The following is a 17,894-nucleotide window of genomic DNA, read 5'->3' as shown; positions in this document are numbered from 1 at the left end:
TTGGGACCAATGACTGTGAGCCTTGCCTCACACTTTCCCGCCTCATTATCACTTTCCTCCCACCAGACTCAGCCTTACTCTTCTTTTAGAGCATGTACCAAAATTCCTAGTATGTATGTGTATGTACCTAGCATGTACCAAAATTCAGGACTCTCAGAAGGAAAGCAGGTATTTAACATAAAACACATTGTTTACTCCAAATAGTTTGGGCACAGTGAACCATTCTTATCCAGGATGGATAACCTCTCCCAATACCCTTGATGAGAACCCTTCTGAAATCTCAGAAACCAGGCAAGGCCTAGTCTTGCAAACTGGCCTTTCCAAGGATGGCAGTCTCAGGCGTGCTATGTTAACTTTTTTTTTTTTTTTTTGGTACACCTTGCCTCCTACAGAAACTCCATCCCTGTTTCCCTATCTTATTACCCTTTTCTTTTCCTTCATGTTAACCCCTCCTAGTTCCCAAACCAATTCAGTCCTAAAGTGTTTAGGTTGGGCAGAGGAAGGCTTCCAAACACAGGCAGGTTTTAGGTAGGCCTAGAGTGATATTTCAGAGCCTGAGTAGGCTGAGGAGGTAATCTAATTGTGGAGACTGACGAGCTCAGGTGATAAAAGTATTGGAGGGGGCAGAAATCAAAGCCCAAGCCTGGTGAGCAGCATCTTTGTTGGGGGAAGGAATGGTAGTGGTGATGAGAGATTAGTTATATACAGGGAGATTGGTCAAATAAATAAGTACATTAATGATAATGGGAGCTATGTTTCTCACTGATAGAATGCTCAAAGGGATGATTACCTTTGCACGTTTGTATGATATCGTACTTGTTACAAGAAGCACATATGACTGTTATAATTTGAATAATTATCAAATAGAAATATTTTAAGAAGAAATGCAAATTTCAGTTGGAAAAAATGAAAAATTTTCTGGTGAAATATCGAAGTTCAGAAATGGCAGGACAGCATCAAGAGCTGGAGTAAAAAATGTCAGAGTTCAGATGCAGTTTAGCTAATTATTTTATGAATGACCTTGGTCAAATTACTTATGTCTTAGTTTTATAATCAAGAAAAGCAATTAGTAATACAACCTACCATCTAGGAAATCTACCATTTAGGATTACCATTGATGAAAATGTCAGCAAATACTAGACTCTTAATATTGAATGTTATTGTTATTGATCAAGATCATAGAGGTAGTAAATGTTAGCCTGGATATTTGAACCTAAAGCCAAACTGTCTTCTAGAAGTCAAAGGACTTGTATATCTTTAAATCAAACACTTGATACTGCTAAAATGATTTCCAAAGTGCTCTTTAATTATTAGTACTGCTACTGTCAGTGTGTAAATGTATCAGTTTGTACCTTTTCGAGGACTGTGCATTGTTATTTTTAAAAAACATAATTTGATAGACTAAAATTTTTCATATAAATTAGCATCATATCGATCAACTGAATTTAGAAATCATTCTGGTTAAATTAATGTAAATTCTTTTTAACATGTAGCAGATTAAAACAAATTTTAATAGTCGACATTCACTAGGCACTTACTGTGTCTAGACATTGTAATGAGCACTTTTTATGTATTAATTCATTTAATCTTAATATCCACACCAGAATAATGATGGTTCACAGTAATGGAATAACAGACATTTTATTCATCTTAATTTGTGAGAATACTTTTTAATAATTTTTACCTATAAATAATTAATTGGTTTTATTTAAATGTGCCTAATTGTTTAATTGAACATACTAATTCTGTATTTACACCTAAGACATAAGAAATAGTCCTAGGAATTTTTAAAATATACTGTAATTCAAGTTGTTATCCTCTAGGTGTCCTCAGTTAAATTTAAGTTATCAGAACTTAACAAATCATGAAAATTTTTCAGTCTCTAAATACCTTAATAACAACTTAATAAAATACACTATATGAAGTTTAAGATAATGCTTCAGGAGAAATTCTTCACATGTAATTGTTAGTACTGTTGATATTTTAAAAATTTGTATAAGGCCTTTAAAAATCTATAAATCCCTTTGAATGTGTAGTAGAAAGAGATTTAAGCATTACTTACGATTTTTGTGCTATCTGTAATCTTGGTAAGATAAGGACTTTTTTTATGTTTAAATTGCTCTCTTATTGTTTAGTTTTATCTGTGTCCCCCATTTAATTTTTTTGTTTTCTTAAAGGGTTTTAGGACTAGAATTAAACAAAGACAGAGATGTTGAAAGGATCCATGGCAATGGAGTTAACACCCTTGACATTGAACCTGTTCAAGGGAGATAGTAAGTTTTTTATTCTTATACATTTTTCTTCCTAAGTGGGATGCAGTCAAATCTTGCTTTCAGATTAATTTTGTAAAGGTTCGTAAATATTATTAAAAATTCTAAATGGTGGCATTTTTGATCTGGTATTACTAATTTCAAATAAATACAAAACTTCAATCCTTCAAAATATTGCCAGATAAACATTTCTAAACTACTTTAACATAAATATATTTATTGTTAAATTAACAAATATTGAACTTCTTTTGGATGTGAGGCTTTTAAGGGCTGGGGTGTGAAACCGTAGATGCTATTTTAAAACATAGTTGTGGCTCTCAAGGAGTCTAATTTAGAAAACAAATATTAAAAAGCAAAAGTATGTTTTAGAGATTTAAGTTTGAAGCACACCAGACTTGTATTTGCATTCCTCCTGGTTTTACCACTTATCCATGTAACTACGAGCAATTTGCCTAACTTTTCTAATTCTCAGTTGCCTTAGCTATACAATGGGAACAGTAAAACCTAACAAGTTTGTTGTGAAGATTCATGGATATTATGTATATAACACGATTAGCATAGGACCTGACATATCACAAATTGTTGCCAGTTTTCCTATTAGTCAAAAGCATTATCACTTATATTTTTACTTCTTTCAGTCCATTCTCTAGATGATAGCTGAAGTGTTTTGAAAAATGCAAATCTTAACAAACCATCTCCCCACTTAAACTCATCTTGACCCTTACGTGACTCTTAAAAGAAGGTTCAAAACTCTTCATGTAGTCTGTTAATTAGAACAAGTATAAAAATAACTACAGAAAAAATTTATCATGTCATATTATGTTTAGCATTTGCCCCACAATTTTTATATTATAATGAAGAATTAATATTACTATTATTACCTACATTTTAATAAGCCAGGAAAGATTTAATAGAATTCCATTTTTTATTTCCGGCTTCATGTTCTCACCTAGTATTATATGAGAAAAAGGAATAGTGAACAAATTCTCATTTCAGTACATGGTTAAATCTAAAAGATGACCAGCGATAATTCTTTTCTTTTTCCTGACCTTTTCCAGGCTTAACATATATCTCCCATTCAAGGATAGCTGTGGGACATTTGCTTATAAAGTAATGCAGACATGAACAGCAATGAACAGTTGATTTTTTTGGTCTTGGGTGCAGGTGGAAAAAATATTTAGTACTGCTTCTCCAACAAGTCATTTGGGATAGTAATCAGTTGTTTGACCTATGAAGTACATGAAGGCAGTAGGCTGCCAGTTATCAGAGTCAATGAGAAATGTGGGAAATTATTGGTTATATATGCCTGAAATATGCAGAGCATATTTGCAGAGCATATAGAGAAAAGTCAAGATTCTTGCTCCAATGGTTTCCTCCATTATTGCATGGTAAAAATCTATAATTATTTATTTCATTGTTTGCTAAGACTCGAATTTTGCATTAAACCTTTTTGGCAGCAAAGAGAGAAATAAATAGAAAAATATATGTTTAATGGAAAATTATATACTAATTTTCTTGAGGAAATCAGTGTACATGAAACTTGCTCAAAATACTTGTTGATAGTTACCAACCGCTATGACAGCTAATGATATCACTGAAAACCAGAATGAAAATCAGAATACAGAAATCTGGTAAAGAAGCATTAATTTCCAAAGTTAGGAGTTATTTTAAGAAGTCTACCTGAAAATAACATTTTAACAGGTGCAACTGCAAAGGGTGCATTTGCATATCGTTCTGTAAATCTTGACTTTTATACCTTCTCAATTCTCCTAAATTAATTTCATTCATCTCTAATATCAGCTTATTTTGTCCATATAAAAACGGGAAGCCATATCTCTTACTATATTTACTCTATTACAGAATAATAATCTCATGATTAAATAAAGTCAGTGCCACCATATACTTCAAATAGTCAGTTAACTCCAATAATGGTTCAGTTTTTCACCCAATTAATGGAATCAAAAGTAGTCATTCTAGCAAAGATGAAACATCTGGCATTATTGAAAATACCATTTAAATTCAGTTTAAAAGTTCAACTTTGAAAATATTTGTTTTTGTTTTGATAATACATGTAGTGCCATGGTAAAAAAAAGTATTTCACAGAGTTCAAATATGAAGTATAAATGTTTTTAGAATTGGTTATGGTACACATGTAACTCACATCTGTGTCCAAACAAAATGCAACATTTAGCAACTGAAATAAAAGTTGTAATTGTTAAAATTTACACATATTTCTTTATATACACAGAGTAATAGAACTGCAAAATTTTTATAATGAAGCTAATGTTAAATATAAAAAAAGAAACTTTAATGTGGCATTACTTGCTGGCTTTACTGCCCATTTTCAGTTAGACTTTAGAACTGTTTGAGGAAAGAACTTTGAAGAACTACCTTTAAATTAGCCTAATTGTTCTACAAATTAACATTGAATTTTTCTTAAAACACATCTATAAATCAGTGCTACTTGGATATGCTGCTAGTTCATGAACCCTTTGTAACTGGTTCACAGTGAGATAAGTAGTTACTTCGTCATTAAGCATACAATTTAGAAGATTTGAGATTTGTAGCAAGACTTTCTCAGTGAAGAAAGAAGTATATTCATTTCTGGTACAAGCTCCTTATCTTGTCATAGACGGGCACTTTAAACAGCAAAGAAACTAAAGATGGCAAGATCAAAACCAATGTATAACATTTATAACAAGTATAAGCGATGAAGTATCCTCACCAACCACAAAATATGGCTGAGTGGAAATGAAACTACTAACTGCTAGAGCTGTGTGGTATCAGCATCTATATCAGGCATGACAGTAAAAAGCAATGGGGCATCTAATAGACCTAATAACTCCAAAATAACTGACAGTCGAAAGCTCAGCAAACCAATTTGACAATAGCAGCTGAAACTGGGAGAGAATTTCGGAGTTGTTCAAGGAGTTCACAGAAAGACCTGTGGGACTGGAGTAGTCTGGGCCCTATAATCTCTCCACTCATTAGCTAAAGATCCCCTGTAGGACAGAACCCTACACTGAGGGGGAACTGCTTTAAATAGAATCCAAATTAAGCAGCTAAGAGACAATAGAACAAAGGAAATAGATGGCCCAGATAAAAATTAGAAAGGTAAACAGAACCAAGAAATCTCTGAAGGTAAGCTGCTACGTTTGAACATCTTACAAAAGAAGAGAGCAAGAGAATATCCCAGAGATATAAAACTAAAATATTCTAATTTGTCTCCCAAATGTTTAAGAAAATGAATTTTACATAAAAATGAGCAAAATAATAGGATTAAGGTCAAATTCCATACATAATTATTGTAAGAAAAAAGAAAATAAGTAGATCCCCTATAGACAACAAAGTTGTGCCAAAACAATATGCCCACAAAATAAATGAGAACTTTAACCTAATATTTCAAAAGTAGCTAAAAGTCATTTTGAAAAGATACAAAATATGAAAGAATAACAAGTTGGAATTAGAAAAACTGAGAAAATGATCAAACTGAAGAAAAAATTAGAAATGAAAAATGTTTCAGAAATGACTAAAGTACCAGGAACTCAAGCACAAAGAAAAAAGATAATTCCTTAAATGAGGGTAGAAAGGAAGAAATATTTTTTTAAATCAAAAATAAATGGAGAAAAATAAAATGATTCAAGAGGTAGGAACATGTGTAGATGATAGACAAAGGAAATCCACCATACGTATAATAGGAGTTCTCAGTGAAGAAACTCAAAGAGAACAGAATAAATATTAAAACTATAAGCCAAGAAAACTTGCCTAGAATGAATAAGATCTGAAACTACATTTGGATAGAAAATAATATTGGAACTAGATTTTGATTTTGAGCTTTATTTCCAAATAAATGAAGTTTCTTATCTAAGATTTTAAAGGAAATAAATTAGTCAAATATTTTATATCCAGTCAGACTGATTTTCAAGTACAGAAAGATAGGCAAATTGTCAGTAATGTGCAAGAATTCAGGGAATAGTGTTCTCATTAGTCCTTTCTTAGGTATCTACTAGAGAATAAAATCAGAACCAGAATGAATAGGAGATCGCAACAAGAGGATTGATGGTGAGCAGTAGTATTAGCAAATAGCAATACTTTATACAGATATATAAATTTGTAGATCTGTCTTTCCTACTAGATATTTAACTAGGAAGACAGGAACTATGCCTGTCTTGTTCATAAGACAGAGTACCTAGCATATTGTACTTCTCAAAGTTAAAATTAATTGATTCAATGTGTTCATAATAAAAGGGGAAAAATCTAACATTTATTGATACCTTATTTTTTGCCAGGCAGTTTAAAAGTAACTTTGCATATTACTTTTATATTTCCATCAACTTTATCATTTAGATGAAAATGTCCCCCTCCTCTAAAATGTGAAAGGCTTAAACATGTGAAGTAACTTGCCTGAGATCACATAGCATCAGTAATAGCTGGTCTGTCTGATTTCCATTATTATTTAGCACAATTTATAATTAAGACATTTAAAATAACTTTGTAATATTTTACTTTCTAGTAAGAAATATCTTTTGCCATCTTGTTTCTACTGTCCTTTTTGGTATCAGGAAAGTAAATTTTAATTGATCACAAATTAAACCTTTTCATATTTATTCTACTAATATTAGATTGAGAAAGTTTAGTTTATTGAAGTCATGTTAATGAATATTTACTTGGTTTTTGTGGGCATTCGGGTGTTTATAGATTAGTAATTTTCAGAAATATGTAATCATAAATGAACTACATATAACGATAAATTAATGTTAACTTTTTTATTATTAGCATGTTATCAGGTGGTTCAGATGGTGTGATTGTACTTTATGATCTTGAGAACTCCAGCAGACAACCTTATTACACATGTAAAGCAGTGTGTTCTGTTGACAGGTGTGTATTAAAAATGTAATTCACGAATTTATAAACAGTTGAGTGTTTTTTTGCATTAAATGCAAAGTATGAAAATAACAGTCATATGAATGTCTCAAGCAAATTGTTCTAATTATATATTTACATGGATATCCCTTGACATTTTCTTGAAAATCATCACTGAAATTTAGGTGTAGCTCTTTTTAACCTAACTTTCCCAAAACAACTTTGGCTTCAGTTTTCAGGATGATTTTATTGAAAAACTTTTGATTATGTCTTTTTTGTTTTACACCTACATAGCACTACTCAATGACTAATTATAGTTTTTAGTTCCACTTAGTAAAAGATTCATTTATGAGTCTTTCAGCTAATTGTAAACACAAGTTAGATTTTTCAATTGATATTAATAGAACAACCAATTAATGGCTAGAAGCAATAAATACATTGATGTTCCCTTACCAAACAGACACGTACACACAGCCCTCTTACCTCACTACTTATTTACTCAAAGCTTCCTAACTTAAAAATGTACCTCTCTTTGTTTTGAGTTTTCTGACTATTCTTTACTGTCTTTCCAGTCTTGTGAGAATTATTTTAAGTCTTCAGTAAAATGTTTCGTGACTTTGTTGTAATTTGTTGATAATGATCACTTAATTCTTTCATAATGGTCACCTGTATCTGATATTGAGCAGACCTTGGAATTTACAGAAACAATGGGTATTGAGAAAATGCTTTCAAGAGGAAGACCTTCATGAACATTAATATCAACAGCCACTCTGTATTAAAGCTGTTCCCTAAGCACTAGAATAGATAGAATATTTATGAGGAGATTTATGATTGTTTCTTGGCTCTGATGCTTCACTTTGCAAATATAGATTTGGGAAACTATTTCTCTGAACCTCAGGTTATTCTTATAAGGTTTCTTTGAGAATTAAATTAAGTATTCAAAAAACTCGTTGGAAACTGTAAAGCCATTGCATAAACAGAAAGTAATATAGTGATAGGGAAACTTGGTACGAAGCAAGATACCACCTCAGATACTCTGAAACTTGATTTCTAAGAGGGTTATACCATTTTATATTCTCCACTCTCACCAAATAACTAAAAAAACTAAATTCTAAAATGTAGAGCATATTAACACTTTATTTTTATTTTCATTCATTTTTATTTTATTTTAACATTTTAACATTGTTTAATTTGTTATATGGCAAAATAGTATTTTCATATATACCACAAACTATATAATGTTATTTCATGAAGGATCTGCTTTTCTAGGATATAAGGTCAAGTAAGTGCTTAGCACATCAATCTTTTGCTTTACTATGACTTTCTTCTTGAATTCGAATTCAATCTTTAAAAGTATGACTTTGAATGTAAATGGTCATACAGTGAGTATCCTTACAAAATGAGTTAAAGCAGTATATTTATACCTAAAGACTTTAAAATCTAACTTAAAAAAAATTCAATAAAAATCATTATTGAATTAATGGACTGTTTCCTGATATTTATTTTGGCTTTACTAACTGTGTTTGTTCTCAAGCACCAAAAAGATTCCTCTACCAAAATTTTTATTAAATGTTAATGAGAGTAACAGATCATACATAGTAAGGTAATAATATAATATTTTGTTTTATTTAAAAATTTAAAGTTAAAATATAAATGAGTTTTTATTTTTGAGCACTACATTGAAGATTTATTTTATTTAAAATTGGGAGATCTCTGTATATCAAGATTCCAAGGAGCAAATAGAACTCAGTTCTGCTTATCTTAAGCAGAAATTTATTAGAAAGATAATTAGTATGTCGCATAACTGGCAGGATGGTGGGAAAATGAAGTGTAGAAAATGAGCAGAAATCAAGGGAAACTAGGATAGAGAACACAGGCAAGGTTACACCAAGGAACAATTTCGTTTGGGTTCTGCGACTTTTCACCAACAGACTCTCAGCTCCACAGCTATGAATAATTGCTAACTATCCCTGGAGTTTGCATTACTAGCTTGAGTTTTAGAGTCCCCAGCAGGATTGATGAAGCCCAGGACACATGTCCATGCCCTCGGGGCCAAGGGGATGGAAAAGAGAATGTCTGGAGCCCCTTGCTTTCTGTAAAAAGAAGCAGGACCCTGCTTTTCAGTAAAGCAAAGAGGATTTCCCCCAAACAAGAGGAATTTGGTTGCTCAGCACGTGTCCACCACAATCCACACATTTATTTTTATTTTTTTAAATTAACATTTATTTACGATCCACGCAGCTGTCTGACATCCATATAACACCTCTCTTCCCATACTTAACCTTAAAAAAAAGAAAGTTTTAGCCTAATCTAATGCAAGTATTCACTGTACAACCAAAATATATCATCTTTTTCACCAAAGGGTGATGACCTTAAGTCTATTCAGTTACCACATCCAGATCCAATTTAAGATAATGTCCAGTTTTCCACTAGTTTTACATGATCTTATGTCAGTGTCATACAACCTGTGGACTCAATTGTATAGTTAACCAATATAAAGTAAAGAAGATAACAAAGAGAAAAGAATGAGGAAATTGAATTAGCTAAAATATATATGTGACATACAAAGAAAGGAAATATGGGTAGACACTACAGCCTTTGTGGTTTTGTAGCTGTCTCAAGGCCAGAACTGACACTTAGGACTTCTTTCTTCATGTTTGCATTCTTTCAGGTAGCACCACAAGTGTTCAAGGTCCTTTACCATGTATTGTTACCCAAACCTTCACCTGAAGGAGCAAGGGCTTATGATATCAGGTCCTGTCTGCACAGGGTTACAGTAGACTTCTGTTGACTTTTATCTTATGGAAAATTTCTGAGCTATGTATCTATTACCCAACTTTAACAAGTCAGTCATAATGAATCTTGTTTCATCTCTACCCCCATCCGCCCACTCTGAGGATTATTTTAGAGCAAATCCAGAGTTGTATCATTTTATTCATAATTATTTATTTGTCTCTAAAAGACACTTTTTATAATCATAACCACAGTACCATTATCTCACATACACAATAATTTCTGATATTAAATATCCAGTACATGTTAAAATTTCCCTCCATTGTCTCATAAGTGTTTCTTAACAGCCAGTTTGTTTACATTAAGGTTCAGTAAAGTGACACATACACTGTTGAGCACTGGTTTAGAGCATATACTGCATCCTTCAGGATGGCACATCACTCTCACAAGATGGTGTATTATAGCTGATACCATAACTGAGTCATCAACAGATCATGCTTCCTCAGGTGATGGGTTACATAATAGTGGTGAATCCTATTCTTCCGTCATAGAGTAAGTTCTTTGATCAAAAGCAATATTGTGTGGGGTACCATGGAAATATGTGAGGCATTCACCAATTCTAAGAATGATAATGCTGACAAAATGATATTGGGAAGAGCAAGTCCAAAACCAGATTTGTTATCTCTTCCAGTAAGGAAAAATCACTGCCACTTCCATTAATAGGTCCAATATAGCTGGCTGATCTCTTCAAGCTATAATGCATAATAAACCTCGTTTTATGACCCTTCCTAGGAAGCAGGCCTCCACATCACATTATGGAACCCTGAAACTAGAGATGCCTGAACATTCTTTTTCCCTGAACAGCTAGGACAGAGGCATGTGGTCTAGATTTGGCCCGTCATATTGTCCTTCCTGAGACTGCTATTTGTTATAGAATCAGTTTCAAACTCATATAAATCAGTTATCTCTAAATTTTGATTGCTGTTTTGTAGAAACCATCCTGATGTTCACAAATATAGTGTGGAGACTGTACAGTGGTATCCTTATGACACTGGCATGTTCACATCAAGCTCATTTGATAAAACGCTGAAAGTATGGGATACAAATACATTACAAGTAAGTGTAAAACCTTTACAAATGGCTCTGTAGGATGAAGGAGAATTTAATTCTAACCCATTTTAGTGTGATTATTTGCTAAGATGTGATATATGTTGGATGTGAGGCAGTATAGTGGTTAAAGAGACCTAGACTGCTTGAGTTCGTATCTTGGGTCTGCTGATGATGAGCTGTATGACATTGGGCAAGTGCCTGAACCTCTCTGTGTTTCAGTTGCCTCATCTGTAAATATAAATAATGATTGAACCTTATAGAATGGTTGTTATACTTAAACTAGAACAATACCTAGCATATAGTAAGTGCTCAAATATCATTAGCTATTGTCTTTATTATTTGAAAACTACTGTGGCTTAGTGATATAAGGAAGAAAATTGGATTTTTCTCCTATTGACCTAACAACATAAAGGAAAAGAAAGTTATCAATATATTTTAGTAAAGATTGAAAGTAGATAATAGTTTTTACGATATTTGGTCAAATTTGTATTTCTAGTGCTAATTTTATCCCTGAACTCTAGCCCATATTTCTCTACCTATCTATAGAACTTCTTACTTGAATGTAGTATCATCTCCTCAAACTGTACGTGTTAACAAACTGAACATAATCGCTCCTCACATCTATTTTAACAATCTTTCTTCAAACTCATATTTACCTCTTCTATTTCCCTCACCATTGCTATATATCTAGACTACTACTAAAAATTCCTAACTGGTTTTCCTGCATTATTTTTCTTCCCACATTTTCCATGGTAAGTTCTACCTCAGAACCGACCTTATTGTAAAGCAATTTTATCCTGTCTCTACCCAAAACCTCTTGTGACTCCCATTGTCTATAAATTCAGCCTAGCGTTCTAAGTTCTCTGTTACCTCACTTCCTACTCCCTAAACCTTAGCTTCTACTTCTTTTTAGCATAAATGATTTGCTGCTACTAAATTGATCTCTTTTTGCTTTCTGATCACATTTTGATTGTGTTGTATTTCCTACCTCAAGTGTCCTTCCCTGGCAACTTTTTCCTTCTCTTATTTGTCATATAACTGGAAGTTTGTACTCTATGACCAACATCTTCCCATTTCTCCCACCTCCTGGCCGCTGGTAATCACCATTTTATTTTGTTTCTATGAGTTTGGCTTTTTTAGATTCCACATATAAGAGAGATCAACTGGTATTTGTCTTTCTCTGTCTGATTTATTTGCCCTCAGTGTCCATCCATGTTGTCACAAATGGCAGAATTTTCTTCTTTCTCATGGCCAAATATTCCATTGTGCGTACACACACACACACACACACACACACTCACACTACATCTTCTTTAGTCTCTTGTTGATTGGTACTTAGGTTATTTCCATGACTTAGCTATTGTAAATAATGCTTCATTGAACATGAGTGCACTTATCTTTTCAAATTAGTGTTTTCACTTTCTTTGGATGAGTACCAAGAGTGGAATTGCTAGATCATATGGTAGTTATTTTTTTTAACTTTTTAAAGAATCTGCATACTGTTTTTCATAGTGGCTGCACCAATTTACATTTCACCAACAGTGCACAAGGGTTCCCTTTACTCCATGTCCTGTTATTGCTTGTCTCTTTGATAATAGCCTATTATTGTTTCATAAGTGTGAGAAGATATCTCATTGTGGTTTTGACTTGCATTTTCCTGTTGATATTTTCCTGTGATGTTGAGTACCTTTTTATGTACCTCTTGATCCTTTGTATATCTTCTTTGGCAAAATGTCTGGTTCCTCTGCCTATTTTTTTAATTGGATTTTTTTTTTTTTTTTTTTTTCTGTTGTATAAGTTCTTTATATATTTTTAGATATTAACCCCTTATCATATACATGATTCGCAAATATTCCCTCCTATTCTGTAGATTGCCTTTTCATTTTGTTGATGGTTTCCTTTACTGTGGAGAAGAATTTAGTTTGATGTAGACACAGTTGTTCATTTTGCTTTTGGTGTCAGATCCAAACAATCATCAACTAGGAGCTTACCCCTATGTTTTCTTCTAGGAGTTTTATGGTTTCAGGTCTTCCATTCAAGTCGTTAATCCATTTTGAGTTAATATATGTGTATGGTATAAGATAGTGGTTTAGTTTCATTCTTTTTTGCATGTGGCTGTCTAGTTTTCCCAATATCATTTATTGGGAAAGTATAGATTACTTTCTTCATTGTGATTCTTGGCTCCTTTGTTGTAAATTAATTGACCATATATACCTCAGGCTTATTTTTGGGTTCTCTATTCTGTTACTTTGATCTGTGTGTCTGCTTTTATGCCATACCATACTGTTTTGATTACTACAGCTTTGTAATATAGTTTGAAATTAAGAAGTCTGATGCCTCCAGCTTTGTTTTTCTTTCTCAAGATTGCTCTGGATATTCAGGGTCTCTTGTTCCATATAAATTTTGAGATCGTTCTTTTCTATTTCTGTGAAAACTAGGAGAAATTTGGTAAAAAGTTTTGTGTTGTTTTTTGTTTGTTGGTTGGTTGGTTGATTGGTTGGATGGTCTTGGGGAGGGACATGCTGTTAAGATTGGCTGGTATTTTCTCTTTGAAATAAAAGATCAGATCACCTGTCATGACCAAGTGGAGATGTTTGTGGAGAATGGAGAAGGTTTGAAATGGCTGTCAATATTGAGGAGTATGCTAGTGAAATATAGTAGGACTGGCAGTCAAGGCTGAAAGCCCCAATGAGATGAATGATCTTTTATAGTGATACCAGTCTTCTCTGTTATAAAACTTTCTAAACCTGGTCAGGCAGAGCTCAACTAACTGCAGCCAATAGACCAAGTATGTCTGGACTCTGGGCCAAGTGTGGCTCATGGTCTCTTTTTGTAAACTAAATGTAACTGGAACAGATAAGCTCATTTGTTTTCTATGGCCACTTTGAAGCACGAGTTGCAGAAATGAGTAGTTGATTGGTCCTCAAAGCCTAAAATATTTATAATCAGACCCTTTATTGAAAATATTTGCCAATCTTTGTTGTAGATCAACCTGAATATAGGTGCATATTGACATATGGAGTTGTCCAGGATTGAGGTCTTGACAAGTGCAAGCATAATGACGAAAGAGTTGATGATGTTGACAATTTAAGTATTGGACCTTGGAATCCAAGCTTAAGAAGGAAAAGAAGAAACAGTAGAGATTAATAGATGTTCGGGCTTTATTTGGGTGTCTGGAAGTAGTTGGGGAAAAAAGTGAAAATGTAGATAATTATGGCCATATATAATTGAAATGTGTGATTTTTTTTCACTGAGTTCTTTTTATTTTATTTTAATTTACTTTGAATTCTTTAATGTCATCACACATTTGACCCCTTTTACCCCATCTACCTCCCTCCTCATCCCTCCTACCCACCCTCTGTTAACCACTAGTCTATTGTCTATGTCCATGTGTCTCTGTTTGTTTGTCCTGTTCGTTTGTTGCTTTTAGGTTTATATCCCACATGTAAGTAATATCATGTGGTTTTCAACTTTTTCTGTCTGGCCTATTTCACTTAGCATGATTATCTCGAGGTCCATCCATGTTGTCGCAAATGGCAGTATTTCATCTCTTCTTATGGCTGAGTAATATTCCATTGTATATATGTACCACAGCTTCTTTATCTAATCATCTATTGTAGGACACTTCGGTTGCTTCTATGTCCTGGCCACCGTGAATAATGCTATGAACATTGGTGTGCAAATATCTTTTCGGATATGAGTTTTCAAGTCTTCAGGGGTAAATACTCAGCAGAGGGATTGCTAGGTCATATGGTAGATCAATTCTTAGGTTTTTGAGGAACCTCCATACAGAAGGAGCAATTCTAAGTGATGCGAGTGTCCTGTATATGGCAGCTGAGGTTGTATGGAACTGAGAGGCAGAATGTTGTCTACATCATCTGTGTATATGCTGAAGTCCCTAGAATGAGATAGACAGGAAGATGGTAAGGTGGTTGTCTTTTCTTAATATCTGGGATTTATCAGAGAAAAACTTTTTTTCCTCACAAAAGGGAGAAAAGTGTTATAAATAACAGGATTTAAAATTATCAGGTTTTTAGCACTCCTACATTTAAGTCAAATAATTGCTAACAGTCAATTTAAAAATTGCTAACAATGTGAAAAATATAAATAGAAAGTTTATTGCTTTTGTAACTATAATTAGAACTTACACTTTTAAAATGTCTTTTGATTATTAGACTGCAGATGTATTTAATTTCGAAGAAACCGTTTATAGTCATCATATGTCTCCAGTCGCCACTAAGCACTGTTTGGTAGCAGGTTTGTGCATGTATTCTTTTATTTTTTAAAACATAGAAAACTTTCTCCCTTTTAATATTTAGTTTTGATACAGACATTTTAACCCAGATGAAGACCACAATTCTCTAAAAGAAAAAAAACAAAAAGATTTAAGTATATGCCACTATTTATATTCAGTTTAACAGGTTTGGGGCAAGTCAGGCATTGTGCTACTGGCTAGGATTCAGAGATTAATTAAGAAAATACATTTCTGTTCCTGAAGTTACTATTAAAACACCAAAATTTCAAAGATTTTACATGAACAACTTTTTCAATTTGACACAATGAAACAGGAAATTATTTCCTTTTCTCTAAAATTGTGAGATTCAAATTAAACATCCGTTTTTATGAAAGCATCTGCAATAAAAATTTTCATGTATATAGAAATAAAAATGTTTTTCTGGCATCATGTATCAGTTCCTTGTGAGTTCACTATCTCTGTGGACTGCATGAACCCCCTCTCCTCTGGACATTAGTCAGCTACTTCATCTGTAAAGAAGAGCTGGGCACTAAATTATCTTTGCGGTCCGCTCATTCTGTCCAGAATTATGAACCTGTTATAGTGTTTAGAAATATTTCATTATCATGGTAAAACTGAGCTATTAAAGTAAAATAATTTGATGTATAAAATAGCATAGAATTATATGCACACATTGTACCAATACAAATTTCCTGGCTTTAATATTGTATTATAGTTACCTAACATATAACGATTGGGGGAGCCTGAGTGAAGGGTACACAGGGCCACTCTACTATTTTTGCAACTTCCTATGAATAAATATAATTATTTCTAAATTAAATTGTAAAATGTAATGCAGTAATACAGTTGTCTTGGTACCAAAGCACAACTACTATTAAAATGATTTTTCTAATTATAAAGGAAAACTATTTGAAGTATATTTTTAGCATACATTTTAATATTTCTGCATGGATACAGTGAATATGTCATAATTCATAATGATGGTCTCTTATGTCCGTTTTGCTGATGATTTATAATAAAATTACCTTAAACCATTTTTGTTTTTGTTTTACAGTTGGTACTAGAGGGCCCAAAGTACAACTTTGTGACTTAAAGTCTGGATCCTGTTCCCACATTCTACAGGGTATTTTTTTTTTTATTTGTAACAACAACTACTTTGAGTAAACCATTCAATAAAAAGAAACATTGTTAACAATGTATTCTTTGTAAGTGACATGACTGATGTATTTTGTGCTAGTTGTTAAAAGTCAACAGAGAAATAAAGATCCTTCTGTGCTTCTTCTTATAAAACTGAACTATTGAAGGGACATTTATTATGAACAATGGCCATAGGGGAAGCTCAAAGGATATGGAAGATCTAACTCAAAACCTTGTGTTATTTCTACATGTTAAAAAATAAACTACTTATAAAATTTACATGAATACATTTGTTTCATGAGCATTGTCTAATATTGTTCTGGCTGAATAAAGGTTTTTAATATTTAGGTGCTTTTTTTTCAGTAAAAATATTTTAGAAAAAATAACCAATAATGCTTAGATAAAGGTAATTATTTTTGCTACTATTTTATCAGTATCGTATTATCTAATCCTAAACAATGAAAAGATCTATAATTCAGAAACATACATTTTTATTCATCTCCGAGAAACACATAATAAATATATAAGGAAAACTTGGTGAAATGGATAGGATTTGTTTTACATTATCAGGTGGATGACTATAACTGATATGAATAGTTCAGTTAGGTAAAAGTGAATTAAAATGCTGAAATCACTTATCCTATGAATTTATTACTTCGCTTTCTAGAAAAAATTTTTATACAAATACTTTTTTATAATCATGATTTAAAATAATTTCTTCTATTATAGCTCTGAAAAGGTAGAAAACATTTTTATTGTTTAGAATGTTTATCTTGTATGGTTTGTTGACAGTAGCTTTTGTTGTAGAGATAAGTGAACTTGAGCTATATCACTTATTGATGGATTGACTTACTAGGCCAACAACTGTATTTAAAAGGAAGGACTCATTTGCTCTGCCTGTTCTTTCCAAAGCAAAAGCAGACCTTTTATAATAAAATGCCATGTGTGAGAAAACCTCCATAGACTTCACAGTAATATTTAAACAGATTATTATAAAAGTGAAAAAATGATATCCATTTATGCATTTAATATTTAGTTTTCACTTCAAATCAGAAAAAATTGCACTGTATCTTTTGATTTTTCAAATGTTTTGCAAGACTTTTCATACAGTTGTATTTGCAGGTCACAGACAAGAAATTTTGGCAGTTTCTTGGTCACCACGTCATGAATATATCTTGGCAACTGCAAGGTAAAATTCAAATTATTTGGTTTTGAACTTAATGATAATCATTTTGAAGACCATATGTAAGATGTATATTTAGTTATTAATTAGGCCTTTTAAAATAATCGAGTTACAGATACTCATATGATCAAAAGAAATCTTCCTTTGTATCATAATTGTAATTCTGACTATCCATCTTGAAGTTGCTCACCTTTTTAAAACAGAAAACAAGAATCTGTGTAGCAATGCAGATCTATACAGCTCTTAAAACAGTAAACAACCGTGTTGTCACTTATGCATGCAAAAATATAGCACTCTGTTAATTTAAAAATAGTAGCATTTTAATTTTTTTCTTTAATCCAGA

General features: G+C 32.5%; 1 protein-coding gene and 1 long non-coding RNA gene across 3 annotated transcripts in view; one reads left to right on the top strand and one right to left on the bottom strand.

The window, feature by feature from the left end:
- The window catches only part of ERCC8 (ERCC excision repair 8, CSA ubiquitin ligase complex subunit), a 35,114-nt gene that overhangs the window by 199 nt on the left and 17,021 nt on the right, over positions 1-17,894 (top strand). The window contains exons 2-7 of one of the 2 annotated variants that reach the window (XM_039869988.1): positions 2,178-2,273; positions 7,047-7,148; positions 10,859-10,982; positions 15,152-15,233; positions 16,286-16,354; positions 17,491-17,557. In XM_039869988.1, coding sequence (XP_039725922.1) covers positions 2,178-2,273; positions 7,047-7,148; positions 10,859-10,982; positions 15,152-15,233; positions 16,286-16,354; positions 17,491-17,557 — 540 coding nt within the window. Of the gene's footprint in view, positions 1-2,177; positions 2,274-7,046; positions 7,149-10,858; positions 10,983-15,151; positions 15,234-16,285; positions 16,355-17,490; positions 17,558-17,894 lie in introns of those variants that run through there. The other variant, XM_039869989.1, reaches the window with a different exon arrangement.
- Positions 14,827-17,894, bottom strand: part of LOC120608213 (uncharacterized) — a 36,417-nt gene continuing 33,349 nt past the window's right edge. The window contains exons 4-5 of the long non-coding RNA XR_005654338.1: positions 15,125-15,337; positions 14,827-14,874 (exon numbers count right to left, since the gene is read on the bottom strand). This is a non-coding gene — a long non-coding RNA (uncharacterized LOC120608213). The remainder of the gene's footprint in view (positions 14,875-15,124; positions 15,338-17,894) is intronic.

This window comes from Pteropus medius, unplaced genomic scaffold (genome assembly GCF_902729225.1).
Source record: "Pteropus medius unplaced genomic scaffold, Ma_sr-lr_union100, whole genome shotgun sequence".
NCBI lineage: Eukaryota > Metazoa > Chordata > Mammalia > Chiroptera > Pteropodidae > Pteropus > Pteropus medius.
This window is presented reverse-complemented; position numbering and strand designations above follow the sequence as displayed.